The sequence below is a fragment of the Camelus ferus genome, chromosome 8 (genome assembly GCF_009834535.1).
Source record: "Camelus ferus isolate YT-003-E chromosome 8, BCGSAC_Cfer_1.0, whole genome shotgun sequence".
Classification (NCBI taxonomy): Eukaryota; Metazoa; Chordata; class Mammalia; order Artiodactyla; family Camelidae; genus Camelus; species Camelus ferus.
Genome location: NC_045703.1, coordinates 72,058,276 through 72,082,714, shown reverse-complemented (window position 1 = coordinate 72,082,714; position 24,439 = coordinate 72,058,276). Strand labels below are relative to the sequence as shown.

The following is a 24,439-nucleotide window of genomic DNA, read 5'->3' as shown; positions in this document are numbered from 1 at the left end:
TGCCAGAGTCCGCGGCCTCGTTAGGTTGTGGAAACGAGAAGCTTCGGTCTCTTGGGGATCAGCTGCTGATCTTACTCAAACACAGTTCTATCATTTTATTTTCTATTTGTAAATTTTTAGTGGTGAAACTTTCATGTAGAATGGTCATTGTGCTGCAGACAATTTAGGTCAAATCTGCCTGTCAGGAGTTACACTGAGGAATAATGTCGCCAGTCCCTCCCACGACCGGGAAGGGAGCCAGTGGGTCACCTGTGATAAGAAATTACCTACAGTGCACATTTGTGGACTCACTTAGCGCCAGAATTCTTGCTCCAGATTGGTTTCCATAACAGAAGCAGAGGAGGGTGTCGCTCAAGGGTAGAGTGTGTGCTTAGCATGCACGAGGTCCTGGGTTCAATCCCCAGCGCCTCCATGAAATACATAAATAAACCTAATTACCTCCCCCCCCAAAAAGGAAAAACAATCGTTAAAAAAGAAAAGAAAAAAGGAAGCAGGTCAGGAGCTGGCTCTGACGTCAGGGCTCCGCAGAGATCTGCAGGTGAGAGCGCGTGTGAGTCTGAGGGCTCCCCCTCCCTCCCCCTCTCCTCCGGCATCAGCAGCCTCAGCCCAGCTTGTGTGTCTCCCCGCCTCAGGCTCCCAGGGATGGCTTCCAGCAGGTGGGACGCTGGTGAAAGCCGACCTGGAACAGTAGGGCTGACGCTGCTGGGTGCGGGAGGGACCACGAGTGCGGACAGACATTAGACTGCATGGATCCTTCTGGTTGTTGGTGAGACCCACCCAGGGTGGCCCTGGTGCGGGTGCTGGGACATGCACAGCAAGCCCTAAGAGAGAGGCGTGCTGGCACCTAGTGGCCGGTCTGTGAGCCGTCTGAGAGGTGACCCTGGCCTGGGGTCCAGGAGGAAGCTGTCTGTGCGCCTGCAGGGATGGGTGGGTCTGCAGCAGGGCGCAGGCTGGGAGGCCGTTATTAGGTTGTCCCGACGCTCCCTGGGCCCTTTAAAAACAATCCAGTTCTATTTGACCAGCGGGATTGCCTTGTTTGATCAGTGCTAATGTTAACAGTATTGATTTCAGTGATTACAGACTGCCTTAAATTGCTGTGTGACTTTACCGTTTACCGAGCACTTTTACCAGGAGTTTTGCTTTTATCCTCAGAGGCCCTGTGGAGTGGAATGGTACATACTATAAGCCACACTTCACAGATACAAAAAAAAAAAAAAAAAACAGGCTCGATGTGTTGTGTTGGAGTGACTTCGAAGGTCACCCAGCTAGTGAACTCAGCCCTCGCTGTGGTCACGTGCCCCGGCGACCTTCCATGCCGCAGGCACCACGCCCACGGCGCGGAGATCCTGGCCCTCGTGTCTAACTCAGCTCTCCTGCCCCACGTTCCGTGTCATCCGTGACCCGCGGTCATCCGGAGCGCCTGTGCGGCTTCCTTTGTTGTTGCCCAACTGTAAACGTATCGCAGATGGCCCTCTGCTGAGACAGGTGATCCTGGGGTGTAGGGAAGTCCTCCCGTCTTCACTGTTCCTCGAGAAATTAAGTACAGAAGGACCAGGGGACGGAGCAACTCCACGTCTGGGTATAAACTGCAGAGAGTTGAAAGCAGAGGCAAACACAGACACCTGTACCCTCGTCGCAGCAGCGTCATTCACAACCGCCGAAAGGGGAAACACCCCGGGCGTCCATCGGCGGGTGGACGGTACCGTGGAGCATTGTTCAGCCTTAGAAAGGAAGGGGGTCCTGTCCCATGCTGCAGCGCGGGTGGGCCTTGAGAACTCTGTGATACACCCGAAAGAAAAGGGGGATGATCTGATGGCTGTCTCACGAGGAACCTGGAATCGTTAGACTCCTAGAGACAGAGAGGAATGTGGTAGTTCCCAGGGGCCATGCGGAGGGAGCACAGGCGCTGTTTGCTGTGGGGACAGAGTTTCAGTTTTGCAAGAGGAAAAGGGTTCTCTGGGTGGACGGTGGTGGTGGCTGCACAACAGCGTGAATGTGCTTAACACCACCGAACTGTATGCTAAACATAGTGAAGATGGTGGGTGTTACGCTATGTATATTTGACTGTAGTAGAAAAAATTCTTCTGCCTGAAGAATTACACGTTTGCTTTCCAGTCTGTGTGTCTGGGACGAGGCACGCTCCCTGTGCACACTGGTCTTCGGAGAGCCCTGTTGCAGGGAGTCGGGGTTGGCTTCATGTCAATGGATGACGATGCCACTGAAGATGTCCCACCCCCACCCGGTCCCCACCCTGCCAGGCACGCTGTGAACTTGAACTTCTTCTCTGCCGAGTGCTGATCTGTCACCTGCTTCTCCCCTCGCAGGTCCTGAAGCGCCAAGGCTATGACGCAGCGTGCGACATCTGGAGTCTGGGGATCCTGCTCTATACCATGCTGGCGGGGTAACACAAGCCCTCCCCTGGGTGTCGGGGCCCTGGGGCAGCCCTGCTGGGGTGGCTGTCCCTTCTGGGCCTGTCCCCTGCACAGACTCTTTCGGCCTCTTCAGGAGAACCAAAGAGCAAGGACAGGAAATTCGGTTGTGCGCAGAGTGTATCTCCAGAGTTAGGGAACTGGGGCTACAGAGCTCCGCTCATCAGCAAAAAGCCAGGCCTTGGCGTCATGTCCGCGCTGTCTCCTCTGCACCAGGCACCCTCTGCAGAGGTCACAAGCTTCCCTTAGAAACATCCTCTCGAGCCAAGAGGCGGCAGCATCTTGAGGAAGGCAGGCTGGGACCCGCTCTGTCGTAGCAGGATGGCTGGGTCTGCCGTCTGCCCGCCTTCCCACCTGCGCTCTGCCCGGGCAAACCCTTGACCCTGACAGCCTCACGGCCCTCAGTTTTGAATGAGAAGTGGGTGCTGTGTGGTATTTAAGGCTCCTTCCAGCCAGGAAGGTCTAGGATCCCAAGATCCGCTGGTGCCCAGTGTTTTTTTTTAACTAAATGCTTGAGTGGAGGGGACCGGGGATGGTGTCTAGACCATCCAGTCCTGTTGACTGGACTGTTGACTGTTTGCAGTGAGTCAATGCCTAGTGTCACGGAGGCAGGAGCAAGGGTGCCCCTCTGCGGGCTGCAGCCATGCAGGACGCCTTGCACTTTCCTCTTGATACCCTACGATTGGGCCACTTCATGATTCTTCCAGTGCTGACTTGGCCGACACATGGACTCCGAGCAGAAGCTCGGCCGCTGAAGGAAATGCTGTCAGATTAGGCTCCAGCTCCTTTCCCCGGAGGCACACACTGACATGCCCCGGTTTATGCCAAGGCGTGACCCACTGGCCGTGGGGCAAGTCCTCTTGCGTTTACGTGTTTGTGTCTGTCGCTGCTGTAGGTCCCTGCCAGCGTATTATTCTGTCCACTGTACAACTGAGGCTCAAAAATTAGTTTGTCAAGAACCCAGAGTTAGTGATAGATCCACCGGGGTCCCTCAGACGTCCCATCTCAGGCTCTCATCCATTCTTCCACACTTTCACCACGGAAACCAAATCACCGGGCAAACCACGGTGCCACCCAGTCACCAGGGAAGCCAGATGTAGTCCAGAAAGGTTCGCCCTTGGTCCACAGAACCTTCTTCACTTGCCTTGTCACCCTATAGCACTGGCCAAGTGAGGAAAGCAGACGCAGCAGTGAGAAATACCTGACACCCGACGGGAAAGGAAAATCATTCTTTTTAACAACAAGGAGGCGAGATCAAGTGGTGGACTTCACTTTAGATTGTAAAGGGAAGCTCATTACAGTAAATGCTCTCACCACACAGCTTTACCCCTTTCGCAAATGGACCGGATGACACGCCGGAGGACATCCTGGCGAGGATCGGCAGTGGAAAGTACGCCCTCTCTGGGGGAAACTGGGATTCCATATCCGATGCCGCAAAGGTGAGTGGCTTCCCGCGGCCCTTCCTTCTCCGGTATGGAGATGCTGCAGCGACTGCTTCACCTTTGAGGACACTAGAGGACACTTGGCATAGAAATAATATACATATTTTATACTCATAGATTTTTTTAAGCCACTGAGCAAGAATAATTTTTTTTTGCAGAAACATTTCATAGCAGATCACGGTTGTAACTGTGCTTGTGTGTACATGGATTGCAACCTGTAAACTCAAAGTGGGCTCTATCTTCAAACCAGCTTGAGGGGTTTTGTTGTTACTTCTTTACAATCACCTGTGTTGAACATGAGCCCCTCTGGACCCACGTGATGGCTGCAGGTTATTAATTCCATGGTTGGTGATTATTTGTAGCAGGTATTTGCGGGTGCTGCAGATAAAATGAAACTGAAGGCAATGCTATGAATTGGTTACCGTCTGTGGGGTGGTGCTTATTTCAGCTTCTCCCTTTGGAGGATTACCATTTTTACTAAAATAATGTTTCAGTAACTTAAATGCACCATTTAACATCTCCACGTTTAATTTCTCTTTAGACGTAAAATCTTTAATACAATATAAATCTGGAGTGACCCACCAAGTTGATGATGGTTAAAACTTAAAAAAAAAAAATTTCACATACTTATAAACCTGAAAGTAAACATTTGGCCCCAAATGCAAAGACTCACTCTCAGAACGATGATTAGGTTTTGCTGTAAGAGAGAAAAGGAATTTTGCTAGGAAGGCCCTTTGAACCAGCGGCAATGAGTCCCTTCCTCTTCTTCTTCTTCTTCTTTTTTTTTTTTTTAATGGAGGTCCTGGGGATTGAACCCAGGACCTCGTGCGTGCTGAGCACGTGGTCCACCCCGAGCTCTGCCTCCCCTGTCTCTGCCCTCTTTGACCCCCTGCAACAGGATGTCGTCTCCAAGATGCTCCACGTGGACCCTCATCAGCGCCTGACGGCTGTTCAAGTCCTGAAACACCCGTGGGTTGTGAACAGAGAGTACCTGTCCCAGAACCAGCTGAGCAGACAAGACGTCCACCTGGTGAAGGTACCGGCAGGTGGTCCCGACAAAATGGTGGGAGTGGGGACTCCAGGAAAGTGGCCCTGAGACCTGCACAGTTGATTTGAAGCGGTCACAGTGTGTGGAGAGGGAACCGATAGCAGGCACACAGAGGCGTCCCAGGTGCACTTACTTTTACTTATTTCATCACAGACACACAGTCACACGCAGAACTCTGAGTAAGTTACGACTTCTGTGAACATTTCTGAACAGCTTCGTTGCACGCATGAGAGACAGACAGAGGCGGAGAGAGACAGAGGAGGAAAGACAGAGACAAAGACAGAGAGATAAAGGGAGAGACAGAGGCAGAGGAGGAGCAGTAAGAGGGTCCTTACGGGGATCAAGAGGTCTGCGCCTCCGGCGCCGCTGCTCGTGTGCTTACGGTGGAGTCTCCGCCCGACCTTCCCTTCTCTGACCTTGTGGTGCAGCCATTACTTCTGCGCTGAGCCGCTGCATCCCTGTGCCTTGAACCTTCGAGCAGCCAGGCGGTGGCCTCCTGTCACCTCGGGAATGATGCACTGGCCCCTGGTGTGCAGTCCAGACAGACTGACACCATCCAGAGCACTGGGGGGGTCTACACTGCAGGAAGAGGCAGTCCTGCCTCACGTGCCTGGTGGCGCGGGCTTTGGAGTTGTGCGAGTTGAGGACGGAGGCCACGGCCCTCCCCGGGGAGGCTCTAATCCATGTTCTCAGACCAGCTGTTGCCGTCACACAGCACAGTGCACCCTAGTCCTGCTCATCAGCACTGTGACCATGTCCGGAGAGTTCCACTCCCCTCTTAGGATGTGTGAGACCGGGAGCCCCGGTCAGCCCTCCCGCACACCACAGCCCCATCCCGCTCCCGGGAGCCCTGCATCCTGGGCGAGACCCTCTTCTGGGAGGCAGGCTGCCCCAAGCGGTGCAGGGACGGCGCTGCCCTGCTCAGAGCTGCCCTCTCTAGGCCTTCCTGGGGACTTAGAGCTACTTCAGGACAACCCAGTCACCCCAGTTAGACCAAGGTCCCCAAAAGTGGCAGAGCTGGAGGTGACAGACCCCAGCTGTTGCCACAAGGGGACCCCCGCGGACCAAGCAGTTGCAGGGCAGACCTGGCCGCAGCCAGCAGCGCAGGGACCGTGGGACCTCAGCTGGGGCCCCGTGCGAGCCTGGAGCTTTCCCCGGGGCCACGGCGCAGCTCCTGGCGGTGGGAGGCGGGGTGGCGAGTGGGCCCGGCAGACACCACCCCCGCTGTTTGAGAGCTCGGCTCCCGGGTCCTGAAGGAGGCCTCCCGTCCCCCGAGGCCGGCACCGTGTCACCCGCCTCTCCCTTCGTTTTGCAGGGAGCGATGGCCGCCACCTACTTCGCTCTAAACAGAACACCTCAGGCCCCGCGGCTGGAGCCGGTGCTGTCGTCCAGCCTGGCGCAGCGCCGGGGCATGAAGAGGCTCACGTCCACGCGGCTGTAGCAGAGCGGGACCTGCCGCGCACCCCGGGCTCGGGGCCGCCACCTGGCCGGCCACCAGCATCGCTGCTGCGGCCGGCGCCCGGCTCGCCCGCGCTTGCTTGTTCAGCCCGGAGAGGGTCCGGACGAGGGGCCTCCCGGCACCCGGCAGCGCCAACCTTGCCGCCTCCGCCCCGCAACGCCGGGCGGAGCCCCTCCACCGCAGACCGCGCCCGACGCCCCGCGCCCCGCCGGCCTTTCGCTGTCCTGCCTTGCGTTTATGTGGAGAGAGAGCGTTTCCAGTGGTACAGTCGGTAGCGTGGTCGGGCTTCCGGCACGCGTGCGCCGGGGGTCCCGGGGAGAAGGCCGAGCCCTGGGAGGGCTGGCCCCTGTGGCTGCGTCCTTGCCCGCGGGCAGAGCGACCGGCGGCACCGGGCACCCAGGAGCAGGCGCCCCCCCCCCCATGATCCAAAGAGCCCTTGTCTCGTCGCACCCCCGCTTTGGGCTGAGGCCCCAGTGCTCTCCCCCCGTCGCAGAGCTCAGTGGGGCGAGGCCACCCCAGAACCGGGGGCGGCATCGTCTCACAAGAATCGTTCGTGTCCCCAGGAGGGAGCCAGCGAAAGCCTCTTTTCCTCATTCCCCTCTAGGGCCGGGGGCTCCAAAAGCAGCTGCTCCTCGCCCCTGCCCCCGGCTCTAGGGTCTCCAGGGCCGCGGGGAGCTTCCCTTCGGACCCCTGCCCACTGCCCCACCCCGGGCTGGAGGGGAGCCGAAGGACGCGTTGTGGAGAGCTGGGATGCACTTTGTGGAAGCTGTACTTTCGTGTCGTGTTTGTGTTTCTGTTGCACAGATCTGTCCTCGCCTGACGTGTCAGTGGTATTTAATGTCCCCTTTGGGGAGTGTTCGCACAAGAGTGGGCAGAGGGCAGAGTGAGCTGGGCCGTGCGTGACCGGCTCAGCCCCACTGCCCGGGCCTGGACCACGGATGCACCTGTCCTTCAGTATCCTCCCAGCTGGCCCCAAACTGGGGGTGGGGGGGGCCCACCTGCCACTGACCAGAGGACTCTGACCCACCATGCCATGACCCTCCGTCCGGTGTCGCCGGGCGCCCTCTGTGCTTAGGTGGCAGGGGGGTGCCTGTTGGTGTCAGACAGGTTTTCACCAAGAAGACAATATTCAAAAGACCTTCCATCCCAACTCACTCGAGTACCCAACTCGGAAAACAGGAACAAGGCAGCACTCTAGAACTGGCTCCTCAGCTTGGCCTAGCTGTCTTCAGACCTTAAAACATAAACGTACTGCAGACGCTTAATTGTCCCGTGAGCCCCCCCTTTTTTTCTCAGCACCACAGGCAATAAAAAGGTGGGGACAGATTCAGGTACCTGATTTCCCACAAAGCCCTCTTAGGCGTTTCTCAGATTCCTCAATAGGAAGTGCTTTTTCCCCGAGGCTCAAAAGACTTCCACCCACATTTTGCTTGAGATCAAAACTACGTTATCTGTTATTAGAAATTTAGGGAAAACTGGGGAGCCCTGAGTCTCAGGTTCCTAGAAATCCATGATAATCCTTGTGTTTTCTGTTTGCTGCACGGGCACCTCCCTGTCCCTCAGCTGCCCAGGCCTCCGGCTTGGGCTTGGTTCCATGTTGGTTTGCTTGAAGCCCACCTGTTCTGATGGAGGGAGGGAGAAGGCAGAGAAACAGATGGGAGGCGTGGCCGGTCTGTGTCCTCCATGTGTGCCGCTCTATTACACCCACCAGTTACACACACGTGTGCAGCCTGAGCTCAGTCCCGCGCCTCCACGGGGGTCCATATGCTCGCGCCACACCTGCTCCGCTGAACCCGCTCTACTTGAATGTCCCTAAAATACTCCCACTTCCTCAGCCTGCAAAACTAGTAGGTGATACTTGAAACCCTTCAACAGGAGGTCAGCCTGGAGAAACTGATACCAAATTTTCGACTGAACTTTCCAAAGTCTTAAGTGAAAGAATGGCTTCATATAAACGGCAGTCGGTGTGTGAATGAAGGTGTGATGACTCTTCATTCACCTGGAGAGGGTCCCTCCACCAGTGACGAAAGGCCTTTCAGGATTTGCACAAGTCTTGTGACTGCCCAAGGCATTACCCAGCCGTCCCCACTCTCACCTATAGCCCGACCCCTCCAGGTCGTTAAAAACCACAGACTTGGTAGTGAGGAAACCCAGCCTGGATCTCAAGCCTCCAGACCCACCGCCAAGCGGTCGTTTCGCGGGGACGCCTCCGGTCTCTCTGCACCCTGGCGGCCCCCACTTTAAAAGAAACACGTGACTCGCCCCCCTGCCCCCATCCAGGGTGAAAGCTTTGCCAGGTGCCCCCCACTCCCCCCACCATGTCAGACTGGGCAAGAGTGAGGTTTCACCTCTACCCCCAGGTCAGGCCGTCCGTGGTGTCAAACCAGCTGTGTGTGTGACGCCGTTTGGAAGAGCGTTAGGCCTGCGGGCGGTCACAGTGCTTGATGTGACCGGTGTTGTCCTTCCGCGGCCTTCCCGCGCGCGGGGCTCCGCTTTGCGCATCTCCAGGCGCCATGGGGCCCCCAGCGGCGAGGAGACGGCCGTGATGGGGCCCCTCGGCGCGCTCCGGGCGCCGCCGCACAGAGGCGCCCTCCCCAGCCCCGGCCGCGCAGCACCGTGCGTCCCAGCGCGCGTCCGTGTTTACAGGGCTTGCTCGTGTCCACACTTCCTATTTTATGTTTGAGATGGGCGCCACTCTACGATATTTATTACGCTTTCCAGACTTTCTGAATAGATTTTTTAAATAAACATGGGTTTTATGAAGTGTAATGTTTTTCTAGCGTAACTGTGAAGGTTGGACTTCCTGTGTTGTTACGCATAACAGTCTGCAGGCAGGCGGCTCGGCAGCCCTCCCCCGCCCCTCGCGCGGACTTGGGGCTGCTGCGCGGAGCCGCCCTCCCCACCCATTGCCACCGAGAGCTGGGTGCGCGCGAGGACGCACTTCTGTGCATGCACCTGCGTTGGCGTGTGTGAGTGCGTGCACAAGTGATGCGTGATGTGCGTGTGCCTGTGCACGCATGTGTGCACATGTGCACGTGTCTGTGCATAAGTGGTGTATGTGAACCTTGTTGCACACGTGTGCATGTTCGTGTGCACGTGGAGGGGGTGCACGTGCAGCCCGGCGAGAGACAGTGGACAGTGTGTTGGCAGCCATGCAGGTGCCGGGGCTGGGCTGCTGGGCGCCGTCCCCGCTGTCTCTCCTGCGCGCTCACACTCATCTTTATACAGAAAAACGAGAAGCTACCCTGTTGGGCTTCGGCTTTCTACCTTAATTTCTTCGTCCCTTTTGTTCCGTTCCTATCCTGCACGTGTCAGCAGGTGACCCACACGTCTCTGCTGTCATTCTCCGGGCCACTTCCCCATTAGGTGAGGGATCCTTCCCGAGACCATTTAGACCTCCGGTGCAGGCAGGGGGGTCGAAACCGTGAGGAATTCACGCACAAGAAATCCTGCCTCTTGCTGCAGCACGAGTGCCCCGAAAACACCTGCCGAAAGAGTCCGGACTGGTGAAAGTAACTCCTGCATCGCTGTGTGCGAGCTTCTATTGCTGTCGTGACAAATTCCCCCAAACCTGCTGGTGGCAACTGGTTATGCAGTAGCTCTGGAGGTCAGAAGTCCAAAATGAGTCCCCTGGGGCTGAAATCGGGGCGTGGGAATGGCTGTGTTCCTTCTGGGGGCCCTAGGGGGGACCAGAACCCTGCCTTTTCCGGTTTCCAGAGGCACCGCACTCCCTGGCCCTTGGTCCCTTCCTCCCTCAGGCCCAGTCACAGGTGTTGAGTCCCACTGTCCTCACATCACATCACCCACCAGCATAACTCAGGAGACTCCCTGTTTTAAGGTCAGCTGATTAGCAACCTGAACTCCACCTGCCCCCTCAATTCTCCTTTGCACGGGGACCAGCACGTGACATCTTTCGGGGGCCCCTTATCCTATCTGCTGCATCATACTGGGCGTGCAGAGATCTGCCCAGTTTTCAGCCTGTGTGTGGTACACCTGGGGAGATGAGGTGTCAGGAACTGTGACGCTTTGGGGCCTTGCCTTCTTGGAAGCTGAGTTACCTGCCACAATCTCCTGGATGCCGGACGCAGACATGAGACTCCAGGTCAGAGCCCCGCCACCCAGCACACAGCGAGACTCCACGCACATCAGTGCCCTAGAGCCCAGGCTTCTGGGGTGGTGGAGGGTGGCCAGGGCAGAGGGTGTACCCAGGGGGCTGCACCACAGCCAGGGGCCCGAGTTGAGAAGCCCCAGTAATTTCTAAAGGGCTGCAGGCAAACTGCCATTGTGTACCCAGGACAGGGACACGGTCCTGCCTTCCCTGGCTGTGTGACGTCCTTGAGGACCAGCCGAGGGATTGCTCACACATGCACAGACATGAAGCCCTGGGGATTTGCTCCTAATAGCAGTGGCTCTGTTTGGTATCTATTGGCCCCACTTGCTGAGCTGAGTGTCACCCCAGAGGCCACACAGAGACCAGGGAGAGGAGGTGGACTCTTGCGAGGGGACATCCAGCTCTCAACCACAGGGGCACACATCTGTCTTTCATAGGACTTAAACTAGTCCTCCAGACTGCTTTCATGCAGAATATTTTGTGCATATCCTCAAATCCAGCTTGTCACTTCTCCTAAGTAATGCCAACCCAGGCCATTAGCCGTATTTGCCTCCCAAGATGCTGAAAACATGACGCGTGTAAGGGAGCCATGAGTCTGGGCTCCTGGTTTCCAGTGCAGCCCCCTGGGGTCACCTAATTCTGGGGTCCACCAAATTCCTGTGTTTTGTCTTCTCTGTGACCTCAGGGTAGAGTGAGTGAAGCTCGTGTATGAGGGTAGACCCCAGTGCAGTCTGTGACTCAGGTTCTGGAAGCCCAGTGTGGGGTCTGTGGGGTCCACAGGGTGTGGACATGTCCCCGACCCAGAGCGCATCTTCCACACCCTGACATGGGACGAGGGCACCTCCCTTCACAGGAGCTTTTTCAGTGCATCTGGGCTTTTACACAGTGACTGTAATTTCGTGATGGATGCACAGAAACTCAGACTACACAGATGACCCCGCACAACAGAGAGCCACTCAGTCAAAGCACACTTCCTGAGCAGGGACCGCACGGCTGTCCCAGGAGCGGGAGGCTGGGCACCCACAGAGCAAGGCCAGCGATCAGGAAGCTGACCTCCCAGCAGGGGAGAGAGAAGACAAACCAGGACCAGCACAGCCCCCGGTAGGCGCCACGGGGCTGGGCGGACCCAGGGGAGCCGTTCAAAAGGTAAACCCACCGTTATGATTTGCTGGTTCTCCTCAGCAACGGGTATTACTGACCCTTCAAGGCTGAGCCCGTGATTTTTACAGTTTAATTTATTCTCTTGTCATGGCTACAATTCAGGATCTAAAACTCAAAAGCATTCATTTATGACACCTGTCCAATTTGGGTAGATGTCTGTCACTTTACTGTGATGAGGGAAAACATCCAATAAATATTTGGCATAAATGAGCTTCAGTATGGTGTTTTTACCACACCTGAGCTCAGGCAGGAAAGCCAGGTTTTCCAGATTATAGCTGTCATTTCCACTCAGAAGTGTCGTTGTTGGCAGTGAGTTCCATTTATTTCAGGGTTTTCCCACAGTTTTCCTTCCTGAGGGCATGGGACGCCAGCTCGGCCCCGACCTCAGGTCTCCTGGGTTCCACTCTGGACCAAAGGGCAGATTGTGACACTGGAAACTGATCACGTGGAGACACGTCAAATCCCCAGGCTTTCAGACTCTGCTTTATCACTTAAAACTATGGACTTAGAAACTGGATCAATCAGGTTTTGTTTTTAAACACAAATAACAGTTGAAAATGTAAGTGTTCAGACTGCAGAAGATTTAAGAGAAATTATAATCACAATTAGGCTCTTCACATAACTTCAAAACACATTTTTGGAGCCTAAGGTTTTGCTAACATAAACTCGAGCCTGGTTACAAAATATCCCCCTAAAAGCTGGAAGCATCCAAAGAAATCCAGACTCACATAGACCTCAACCTAAAAGACACTGATATGACAGTGAAACTTCACTTGCTAAGCCCTTGAGAAGATTAACGACAGGGCTTAGAGGTCAGTGGGCTGTCCAGACCACCACTCACTGGGCTGGGCCTGGGGCTCCATGTCCCCCCAAAGTTCTCGTGGTTTCTGACTTCCCTTTCCTCCAGCAGAAACCTTCCACAACCCCTGAGGAAATTAGAGAAGGCAGGGCCCTGGCATGGGAGGGGGGCACGGTCTAAGGACTCCTGACACTGAAGGAGCCTGCTGGTCAGCAAGCAGGGCAGGGGGAGGGCTACTGCGCAGGGGAGGGCTGCAGGGGGAGGGGGAGGACTGCAGGGGAGGGGGAGGGCGGGGGCAGGGCACGGGGAAGCTTTTAAACCTCCATGTAAGATTCCTGATGTTCACAAGTTCCAGCACAGCAGACTTCAGAAGCACCACGATAGTTAACCGCTCTTCTTGCTGCACTTACCTAAATAACCAGAGACTAGGCTTATTGTACGGTCCTGCTGTGCACTGTTGGGAAAAACTGGGGGTGGTCGTAGAGAAAGGTTACGTGTCAGTGGAAGCCCTAATGCCCTCCCGGGCGTGTCTGTTTCTAGTCCTGTTCATTGTCTTGAGGTTTCGTTATCCACCTGCAGGCCCGACTGGACCCCGGCTCTGGGGCCCTCGGGACCTGGCCACAACTCTCCAGACTCACATTGCCAATTTTCTTCTTGTAACTGACTATACTTTCAATTAAAAAAAAATCATAAGAAACTTGAATTCTTATGAGTGGAGAAGCAGAGACTTAAATCTGCGTAACAATCTTTCCTTTGTTCATCTGGCTTTTCCTGGTAGCCAGCTCCCACATCTGGTCTCCACCACAGACACACACGCACACCCACACACGCACTTCCTTCTCTGGCCTTGAGCCGAAGGTGGCATTTAAGTCAGTGCTATTAAGCAGCGGCTTGGGCCATCTCCAGAGTTTCACTCAGTTCTCCTGGGTCTCTCCCGTGCATACAACAGAGACACATTTTACTGAACTTCTGTTTGATTCTGTCTTGTCAATCTGTCTTTTATCACAGAGGGTCTCAGCCGAAACCTAGAAGAGCTGAGGGGAAATTACCCTCCCTCCCCAACAGCAGCAGAGCTTGATCTGGGCCTGATGATGTCATACAGGCGTGCAAGGCCTCGGATCCACAGCAGGCCTCGCAGCCCAGACGCCGCACAAGACCTAGGATTCGCTGAGCTGTAAGTCCGTTTGTATCCAGTCCTCCCCTGCCACTTGGTGCCAAGTAGCATAGGCAGGTTCGAGCGCAATTTTGTCCACAGTGTTTCTAAAATGATGCCCAATCCTCTTCCTTCTGGCTCCTCCTCCGGACCTCATTCTCCTGACTTGCCTGGTGCCACAGAGCGAGGTACAGACAGGACGTGAGGTCGGTGTGGGGCGCCCACCTCCCTCCCCGAGCCTGCCCTGCCCCTGGGCAGGAATCCTCTTCTCTCTACTCCAAGCTCCAGCACAACACAGGGCACAAAGAATGATTTACAAAAGAATGAGGCATTGAACGGGGGGCCACAGGACATCCCACCTGGGGCTTTGGGGTCCTCAGGTAGGTGAAGGGCTCTTGTTAACTTCGTGAGTGGGTCATCCGAGTTCATTTCTTCTTCCCAAAACTTCACTGCAACCCTGGACACAGAGCAAAGGTTGTCCTTGTGTTTGCAATTGTCACAATCAGACACTAGAGGGCAGTGTGGGACCCTGCAGGTGTTGAAGGAAGTGTTGCTTCCCTCCCAGAACAGGTGCGCAGCCCTGGGGAGAGGGGGCGGGGGCGGCAGGTCCCCATCCTGCCCTGGATCCTTACACCCTGTCAGGGATGCCAGCCTGCAGGTCTCAGCAGAACTGGGCATCATCTGCAATCTACGTCAACATTGCCAAAAGCTGTGTGAGGAGCACAAATTTGCGAACCATAAGCCTACACAGGAAAGTGTCCGGTTTGCCTGACTTTTTGTTGGTTTCCTAGTAACATTAGTTATCTTACACCTAGAAGGAATTTTTTTTAATGTCTCCTTTAAAATGCCCTTGTAGAGGAGCAGAAACCTTAACTTTATTAAATGTATTTTTATTAGACAAAATCTTTCTCATAACAGGTCTACAAGGAAAAACTTAATTTAAAAAGGGTCTTTGGTGGGGGTGATGGGTAGAGCTCAGTGGTAGAGGCAGTGCTTAGCACACATGAGTTCCTGGGTTCAAGCCCCAGTACCTCCAGTAAAAATAAATACAAGGGGAGGATGCAGCTCAGTGGCAGAGTGTGTGCTTAGCATGCGTGAGGTCCTGGGTTCTATCCCCAGTATGGCTATCACAAAATAAAAAATAAAGAAATAAATCTAATTACCTCCCCCCAAAAAGAAAAATAAGTAAATACATAAATAATAGAAATAAATAAAATGAAAGGGATCTTTAATGGTGAAAATGGTTGTGAGTCAATGACTCGGGTAACCACCAAGGAGAGATTCTCAGACAACAGACCTGCAGTGTGTCTGTGGTTTTAAAACATCCCTGTGATTCTGGGGACCGGCCCTGGGGAGAAGCGTTATTTATTACCATGTGCAGCTCTAAGTTCTGTGAACCGAAACAGCAAAGCCCCACCCTAGCAGCGCCTCCCCGAGCTGCTGCCCACTGTGGGCTGCTCATCACCACGTGGATGTGTGACAATGTGTCACACTCGCTCGTCAGCCCTGCCCCTGCCGACTTCACCCTGACCTCCCAAGCTCGCTGCTCCTCCGTGATTCCCCAACTCAGTTGAAACACTTTCACTCACACCATTTCCAAAGGACGCATCCAGAGATCACTTGGCCCACAGCCGCTCTCCCAGCCCCTCCCATGTCATCAATCTGCTGATCTTTCAAGGGTGTCTCCTGTCCAACTCCTGAGTCTGGCCTTCCTTTCGTCCGGTTACCCCGGGCTTCTCTCTGCTCAGCTGGCCAGCAGTGGTGACCCCCGGGCTAGGCTTCCAGCTGCAATATTGCCTGTCAAACCCATCGTCCACACTGCAGCTCAAAGTTCTATCAACAGACAGTTGTGCCCGTATCATTTTATCGTGTTAAAGGATAACCTTCCTCAGCTCTGGTCCTTCTGTAGAAAGTCCAGCTCTTCGACCTGGTATGTGAGCCCCCATGACCTTGGCCACTGACCGTGTTCTCAGTCAATCTTGAAGCCCACCCGCCTTGAGTTTATAACACTGTCCATCCAGTAGAGTAGCCTCCAGCCACGCTTGTCTATTTAAATTCTTAAAATGAAATAAAATTCAAAATTCAGTTCTGAGGCCACACTGGCCCTGTTCCGCTTGAGGCCAGGGCTTCGGTGCTGGACAGCACAGAGCCTAGAACATGCCGTGAAGGCAGACAGTCCCCCTGGTCGGCACTGTTCTAGCCTGTCGGGCAGGAGTCTTAGTCGCAGACACAAGAAGCCTCGCTGGCAAATTTAAACAGAAAAAGAGATTATTATTGAGTATTAGGTATCTTGCAGAACTTCGGGAGAACAGGCCTGGGAGCTTCAGGACAGAGAGAATGTTGCGGGAGGCGGTCTCCCCAGAGTGCAGGGCTCCGCCCGGGAAGCGCCCCGGCCCTGGCCACCTCCCCCCGCTCAGCCTGCCAGGGGCTGCCGGCAGCATCACTGCAGCGGGGCACGCCAGGCCTGGAAGGGCGACACCGCTCCACCTGGCTCCCATCTGCCCAGCTCTCACCTGGGCACCTGCTCGGGGAAGCCCAGGTCACCAGGGGGTGTCAGAGCTGGAGAAAGATCAGAGCAATGCGGCTTCCCGCCTTCAAGTCCCTGCGGCGCAAGAAAGTCAGTCTGTCCCACCGCCACAGCCGAGCCGCCCCCCGGGGACTCAGACGCCAAAGCCGCGCGGCGGCGGTAACGCGGCACCCAGCACGCGCAACAGCTCTTCGTGAGTAACGGGAGCACGCACACCCTCTCCCAGCGGGAAGCCCGGAGCCGGCCCTCCTGGGAGCTCGGGGCTCCCCCTTCCAGGGCAGCCCCGGGGAGAGCCTGCGAGCAGGTCAACACAGACAGCTGAGCGCCGTCAGCTCGCCATGCACATGGCAGCAGGGAGACGCGGGAGCAAGGGGAAAGAAAACGCGTTGCGGCAACACCCGGGAGGAAATCATGGGTAGTCACTGTCACAGGCTGAACTGTGTCCTCCCCCACAGTGACCCGCATTCGGAGTGTCCCGTCCCCCAGGGCCTCAGAGTGGGGTTGTGTCTGGGAACGGGGCCTTCGCGCAGACTGTCAAACTAAGATGGGCTTTCGGGATGGGCCCACGTTAGATGTGACTAGTATCTTTATAAAAAGGGGAGGGCTGGATCCAGAGACAGACACACTGAGAAGACACAGGAGAGGGCAGACTTCCATGTGCCACGCCGAGGGCCCCGGGAGAGACCAGCCCTGCCCTCACCTCGGTTTGGATGTCCAGCCTCCAGAGCCGAAGGAGAACCGACGTCTGCCGTCTATCTGGATTGTGGGGCGTTGTCAGCAGAACCCTGGAGGCGATGCTGACTGCCTCCCGGGCCAGCTGCTCCCTCCCCTCCCCTCACTGGCACCCCAGCTGGCTGAGGGTCTCTTCACTTTCTTCTGGCCTGGCAGCCCCACATCGCGGTGTCGACCTGTCTCCCCACCAGGCGAGCTCCGCATGGCACCCCTCCCCCCCCCCCCCCCCCCCACTGAGCAGGCGCCTTCATCCCTGGCTCATCGGGAGAGGCCACCAGCCACATGGTGACACCTCTTGGCCTGCAGCTCACAGCCTGATGTCATCTTTAGGCCAGCTCAATGGAGCTGCATTTGTGCCCCTGAGGAAACACTTCCCTCCACCCGCAGAGCACAGACACGGCCAAGACACGCGGCGCTCCTCATGGCCCGCTGGGTCACACCAGCACCTGCAGCCCCCACCGTCCAGTCCTCGGGACCCAACAGGGAGAGACGACCTAGACCTGCAGGAGCTCCGTGTCCACCGCCTGAGCTGGGACTGCACCCCACCCCCGCGCTGTGTCCTTCCTCAGGTGGCCCCGCAGCATCCTGACAAGGCACAGTCCTCGCCAATCCTGGAAACATCAGCCACTTGCCCCTTCTTCCTGTCCCGGTCCGCCCGGCTGCTGCGTGGAGCCGTCTGGGATGCAGCTTAGTTTCCGCTCGCGCTCAGCGGGCCGGGGAGGCCTCCCCGGAGGCCACGCGGGCCAGGGGGCCCAGCCGGGAGAAGCCCGTCGCTCACACAGCTCCTGGCTACCTCTCAGACTAAAGGAGCCTGGTCTGGGGGCTGTTCCCTCTGCCTGGACCCCTTCCCCAGCTGGCTCGTGCTGGGGACTTGGGCCTCCAGGCCTCAGAGAGGCTTATGGGTCCCACGTAGAGGAGCAGCCCTCCTGCCCAGCCCGGTCAGCGTTCTGGTCTATCTCGTCTCCCTGCCTTCTCCCTCCAGCGCTCAGCACAGCCACACATTCACGTATCCTCTCGCTGCCTGCGTCTGCAGCCAGAAGTGAGTAGAGGCCTCAGCTGTTTGTGCTCGCCTCACCCCCAGGTGCACTACCTGACGTCCCCTGGGCGCCGGCAACACCTGTGGGGCGGGTGGAGGCTGCCGACGGGCTGGTGGGGCCAGGTGCGGAGCAGTGCAGAGACGAGGGTGGGGGCCCCCGGAAGTCCGAGCCGCGTGCACCTGTTAGAGGAAACCCCACCCCCTGCCCCCCAGCCCACCCCAAAGTCACTGAAACTTAATTCCAACGCCTGGTGCCCGTGGTGTGTAAATGTAGCATGCACTTACTCGCTTTGCACCCAGAAGCCGCAGGTTCAAACTCGGGGTCGTTCTGAGCTGCATGAGGACCAGTCACGTCTCAGGAAGTGAATGTGGGTGAAGCTGGGGTTCTCCCTCCTGGAGGGGAGCCATGTGAGATGCAGGGAACACAGAGGTGCGCGGCCCCCACCAGGTCCCCTCCAGGTGGAAACGTCCAGAGTCACTTGTACGGCTGTAGCAGCCAAAGTCCCCTTCAGTTAAATGACCCAAGGACGCTAGGGTCTGCTTGGTCAGCATAGAATTCTGCCAAGCTACATCTCATCTTTTTAAGCATAGAAAGAGCCCGAGGATAACAGATGAGGACAAAGCAAATATTAGCTTTCAGATTCGCCGCTTAGAACTGCCACGCAGACCTGGCCCACGTGGGCGTGTCCGTGAGGCCAAAGCAACAGCTGAAACCAGTCAAACTTTAACCCGTGCTTGCGGGTGAGAGGGTTCTGAAGGTTCCGAAGGTTCCGAGGGTTCCGAAGGTTCTGAAGAAGCACTCTCACCTTTGGCTACATTTCCATGTTTCTGAGCAATCCGTGTCGCAGTAGCACCCTCCTAGGGTAAGGCCTTCCAAGATGCCACCACTCTGCTGGCCCTTTTCATCTCTGTCCCGTACGCATTTAGAAGGCGTATAACCGAGGCCTCGTCCGAACCCTTAGACTCCAAGGCCCAGCCCACTGGCTCCGGCTGAGAAGCAGCACCGCTGTGGGAGGCTGGCAGAACTGGCTGCGGGTTATTTAGTTAAAACAAGAAGGAACCTTTACGGCGTATCCAAGGAAGCGATCTGTAGCTGACACAGCAGGTGGGGGCCTCGCGTTGTGACAGGAAAAGCAAATTCATGGCCTTGAAGAACATGGAAAGCTGCCGATGTTATGTATCCCGAATACACATATTTTTCAACTGCTTGAAACATCATTTAGGTTAAAAAAAAAAAAAAAAGTAAATAACAGACTGATCTAAAACGCACCTAAGCTACCCGGATACGGAACAAGATGTGAAAAAAGTGAAGAGCTGGTTGGTCCGCAGCTGAAAGCCACGCCCCCGGCCGACAGCGGACTTCCGAAGTAGGGAGAAACGCTGACACTTCGTGGCCTGAAGAGCAGAGCTCATGGAGGGGTGTTGTCTGAGTCTGTTCGTGTGTCAGTTACAGGTGAAAAAGAAGGTCTGTCACAGTGGAGGGTGCGCCAGCCACGTTAGCTGAAAATTAGGACTTACTGGAATTTTAAAATAAGACCCTGATGTCTCTCATTGCTTTGTCCATTATGTGATGCAGAATGAAAATCTTTATGTCTGGATTTCTGAGGGAGACACTGTGAAGAGTGTCGTGGATAGTTTGTCTAATTGTTTATTAAATATGCACCAATTCTGTGACTCATCCTTATTTTATGAAACTATCAAGAGAAATAAAAGCCAATGAATGTAATGATATTTGTCGGTGCTTATTGGAAGAGTTTAAAAAGATCTGCTCTTCCTTTATCTCCAATTCAAACATTTCTAGAAATAAAGGGAAAGTCTGCCAAATAGTCAGTAATCAAAGCAACAAACGACAGTGTGATTTGTGTCTTCTCCCCCACGTCCCACTGCAGGTGAGTGAGACAACCTGAAGCGTAAAAGCTTCATTTAAAAGCTTATGATCTAGCTAGACAGGTATTAGAGCTTATTTGCAACTGAAATTTTTGAGCCACAAATCAGTAATGGTGATTTTACGAAGTGTTCTAACATAAGTGAATAGGGAACGTTTGTAAAGGTAATAAACAGTATTACGTAAGTTCACTGCAAAAACCTCCCCGCTGAAGAGATGCTTTTCAGCTTAGTAACTAACCTTTGACTCTGATGTTAACACAACTGAGTTGAGACAAGAGCAGGGGAATTTGCTTAACAGGAACTTTGAATCTGATATGCTTTTCCTACAAAGTAAGTTCTTCGAGAAAAGTATGTTAGTTTTGTCAGTATGAACACAAATGTTAAAGGAAATGATTTTTTTCTTTGGGTGCTCGTTTCACGTTTGGAATTGTTTCACTGTGTTTGGAACAACTTGGGTGTGTGAATATACTTTTTGCAACTGTAAATTCTATGAAATTGAAGTGCAGATCAAGTATTCCCTGTAAAAATGCAGCATCTGAATTGAGGTGAATCATAAGTGTCAAATGTACACGTGATTTTAAGAAAGTACAAAAAGAAGAAAATGAAATATTTCAATAATATTTTTATTGATTATATATTGAAATAATATTTTGGATATATTGGGCTAAATAGACTGTGTTATTAAAATTAACTTCACCTGTTTCTTTTTATATTTTTAATGTGGCTACTAAAAACTCCAAGTTCAGGCTGTGGCTCCTGTTACGTTTCTGTTGGGCGCAGCTGATCCAGACTGTCCCCCGCATGGAAGAGGGGAGTTCTGCTGTTCCACTGACCTATTAAGTGTTCCACTTACTGGGGAAGCTGGGTCATGTCCTCATAGGTTCCCTTGACTAGTTCCTCTAACCCTGTCGGTTCCTGGGAACTGAAGGATAGACCCGCAGCCTGGATGCATTCAGATTCAAGATGTGGGGTGGACACACGACAGGTGCTGCCGACTGGCTGTTGCCTCCTGCCCTCGGGATGCGGATGCGGGACGGGGGATGCAGGATGCAGGATGCAGGACGCGTTTAGCATCTGTGGTTATGCTGAGTGGCTTTAGCTGCCTGCCTCGTTGTAAATTTGCATTTCCCCTTTTAGACCAGCAAATCGCCCCCAGGACAACACTGCTGCCCTTTGAAGACCCAGTTCCCACTCCTTTACTGAATAGGTTAGCATCCTTGATTTTTGTCTGAATCAGTATTTCACTGGGGATTACAAACTGGTGTTTTAATCCTGCCATTCCTTCGTATTTATTACCTGGACTTATTCTGGAAAGGAGTGCTTTCCTTCACCACTAGGTCTGAAATAGTTCAGACAGACAAATGCTTCTTTCCTTTTAATTCCCAAAAGACTTAGTGCACTGATTACAACAACAGAGTTTCCGGACTTCTGTTGGCTTTTCTATGTGTCTTTTTAAAGATTTTTTTCTGTTAAGATTTTATAAAAAAAAAACTTTATTGGGATATAATTCACATATCATAAAGTTCCACCCTTTAAAGTGCACAATTCAATGGTTTATACCATGGTCACAGTTGTGCAGTCAGCCCTAGGCAGCCACCAGTCAGCTCACCGTCTCTGTGGCTTTGCCTGCTCTGGGTGCTTCACAGAAGAGGAATCACAGGACACGTGGGCCTCTGTGTCTGGCTTCTTTTACTTTAGCATAGTGTTTGCAAGCTCCGTCCTTGTTGAAGCACGTGTCAGAACTTCATTTCTTCTTATTGCTGACCACTATTGCACTGTATGGAAAGTCCAAATTACATTCATCTACTCACCAGTCAATTCGACACTTGGGTTGTCTTCACTTTTTCGCTGTTATTTCTGATGCTGCTCTGAGCGTTGGTATACAAGTTTTTGTGAGGACCTATGCTGTTGTCATTCCTCTCGGGTGTATGCCTAACAGTGGGATTGCTGAGCCATGTGACAACTGTGTTTAATCATTTGAAAAACTGCTAGACTGTTTTCCAGAGAAGATGAACCATCTTCCACCCCCACCAGTGTGCACGAGGGGTCCTGCTCGTCTACATCCTCACTGACACTTGTTGTTTCCTGTTTTTTTTTTTTTTTTTTTTTGTAGCTATTCTGGAGAGTCTGAAGGGTTATCTCCTTATGGTTTTGATGATCATTTCCTCGATTGCTAATGATGTTGAGCATCTTTTCATGTGTTTGTTGGCCATTTGTACATCTTTTTTGGAGAAATGTCTATTCAAATCCTTGCTTTAATGGGGTTATTTGTCTTTGCATTAGTGTAAAAGCTGTAAAAGTTCTTTAAATATTTTAGATACAAGTCCCTTATCAGATTTATGATTCTGTGGTCTTTCTTTCCGTCTTCGTTTCCCCCGAGGATCATGACCTCACAGAATGCACATTTCCATCGTCTGTCATCACCATCCTTTTGATACTCGGATTGTCCTGTGTGTAGCCAGTGGGACCCACCCCCTCACCCCCAAGGATGGCTTCCTGTCCTGCCCGCACAGCCCCTATTGTCTTCAAGAGCATCCTCACAAAGGTAGAATTTCGTTCAGTGTCAGAAGGAAATGAGAGAGGGCTTTCCAGACTCCTGCAAGCACAACCCCAGAGCCCATCCCGCACCATTCGGGGCCAGCTCTGCCTGCAGGAGCAGAGAAGGCTGAGAAGGAGGCTGGCTCCCAGCACCGGCTAAGTCTGTGTCAGAGATGGAGCTACTCAGTCTGTTGACTTGGCTTCCCCCAACCTGGTTTTCAGCACACATGGAACCAAATGATCATGCAGGAGAAGCAGAGACAAGGACCCAGAGAGTCCTGAGCCCTCTGACTGTCCTCCAAGGACAGAAATCCACACAGACTCTGCCTCTGTCCTCCACGAGAGCGGACAGTGCTCACAGGATTGACGGGTGGCACAAGGTACGTGCTCTCCCTAATTCAAAAACAAAGACAAACAACTGAGCCCGGGCTCTGAAGTGACCCTGACGGTGCCCCCTGAGGGGACTCAGGATGGGAAAGAACAGGACACTGGTCTAGAGTGGCTTCTTGAATAAAACAAAACCTCTTCTGCCCCCGCTCGCCCTGTGAGAAGGGCTCCTGGATTGAATCATGGTTAAGGTTTGTCCCCTAATATTTTCCTTCCTTCTGGAGTAGTGGTTCTAAAACTTGAGCTATCGGAAGAATCAACCGCAAATTCCTAGACCCCCAGCCTCAGAGCTGGGGGTTCTAGAGAGCTTCGTTGTTAAGGAGCCGGTAAGCGGTTCTGAGGCAGGTGGTCAGGGACAACGCTTGCAGAAACGGTGCTGAGGGCACCTGCCCCAGTTACTGTCCTCACCTCTCGGAAGACTGAGTTTTCCTGTTCGGGCCTCAGTGGGGCCTTTGAGCTTTCTGTTGGTTCCTCACTGTGTGGAGGAGTGTGAGCTGGAGTATTTAAGTAAAGGAAAACACTGGCCAAAGGAACATATTAATGTCCTACTAAGTAGCGAACCTGGGATCTGAACCCTGTTCTCTTACTTTGAGAACCATACTTTCTCCACTGTTTCAAATGTTGCAGCCAAGAGGGCTTCTTCCAGGGGAATGCGTCTCTGCTGCTTTAGATGTGGAGCAAGCCTGAACCGTGATTCAATCCAGGAGCCCTTCTCACAGGGCAGGTGGGTGCAGAAGTGGTTTGGTTTTATTCAAGAAGCCACTCAGTTTCCTTGCACTCACCTTCTGGGTTGACGTGAGAAGAAATTATGTTTGAAAAGTGCCTAGTGGTCAACAGCGGTAGCTATTAATAGGAATACAACGAATGATCAAGACCTCTTTGCTTCTCTTAGGTCACAGTCCTACCTCCGCCATGAAGCTCCAGTGGAAATATAATGACCTTCCTGGTGTCACTATGAGGTTGCAGTGCTGTGTACCGAGATGTGCTTTCACAGATGACCAAGGTCAGATGTGACTCATAGACATCCTAACAGAAAATAAATCTGATTCAATGAAACGACTGCTATTTGAATTCTCAAAGGCATTTCTTTTCTTCTTTCACACTATTTATTTTGAACGGCTAGCATATGCTCATTGTACAAGCTTCAAAAGGAAGAGTATACAGTGAAGAGTTTCCCTCCATCCCTCAGCCTCTAAGCCATCCTTAGAGGCAGCCACTGCTAACATTTCTCCTTTATCTCTGGAAACATGAAATGGTATACTCTCTCTGTCCCTGTGCACAAACACTAGCATACTTTACACACAGTTCTGTACCTTGACTCTTTTGTCTTATAAATCTTAAAGCTCTATCCATATTAGCACATACAGCTCCCTTACTCTTGTAAGCTGTCCTATGGTATTGGATGGAATGGATGCCCCATGATTTATTTAGCTCTCTTCCTTTGGTGGATATGTAAATCATTTTCAAAAATAATGGTGTTTACGTTCCAATGGACTTCCCTGCCAGCGATGCCTGAGGGCTCCCGTCCCCTACCCTCACCCAGAACAGTTTAAATGACTCAGCCAGCTACATTTTTGGCCGGTATAAAACGTTTGCAATAGACAAAAACCAAACAAAACCCTGAACATAAGGAACCTCCCACGTCTCCCTCTCCCACCCGCTGCGCCCCGCACGTGGCGCTGCGGCACCCGCGCTCCTCCGGAGCTAGCGGTCCCGCTCGCCTGCACTGG

The 24,439-nt window shown here is 53.6% G+C and overlaps 1 protein-coding gene and 2 long non-coding RNA genes across 3 annotated transcripts in view; 2 read left to right on the top strand and 1 right to left on the bottom strand.

The window, feature by feature from the left end:
- RPS6KA2 (ribosomal protein S6 kinase A2) overlaps positions 1-9,147 on the top strand; it is a 318,148-nt gene extending 309,001 nt beyond the window's left edge. The window contains 4 exon segments of the mRNA XM_032485337.1: positions 2,325-2,401; positions 3,751-3,868; positions 4,770-4,907; positions 6,235-9,147. Coding sequence (XP_032341228.1) covers positions 2,325-2,401; positions 3,751-3,868; positions 4,770-4,907; positions 6,235-6,360 — 459 coding nt within the window. The 3' untranslated portion in view covers positions 6,361-9,147.
- Positions 1-19,160, bottom strand: part of LOC116665484 — a 31,108-nt gene extending 11,948 nt beyond the window's left edge. The window contains exon 1 of the long non-coding RNA XR_004322130.1: positions 18,183-19,160. This is a non-coding gene — a long non-coding RNA (uncharacterized LOC116665484). The remainder of the gene's footprint in view (positions 1-18,182) is intronic.
- Positions 19,161-19,168: 8 nt separating this feature from the next.
- Positions 19,169-22,888, top strand: LOC116665483. The gene is made up of 3 exons (XR_004322129.1): positions 19,169-20,991; positions 22,165-22,329; positions 22,545-22,888. It is a non-coding gene; the product is annotated as an uncharacterized LOC116665483 (long non-coding RNA).
- The last annotated feature ends 1,551 nt before the right edge of the window (positions 22,889-24,439 follow it).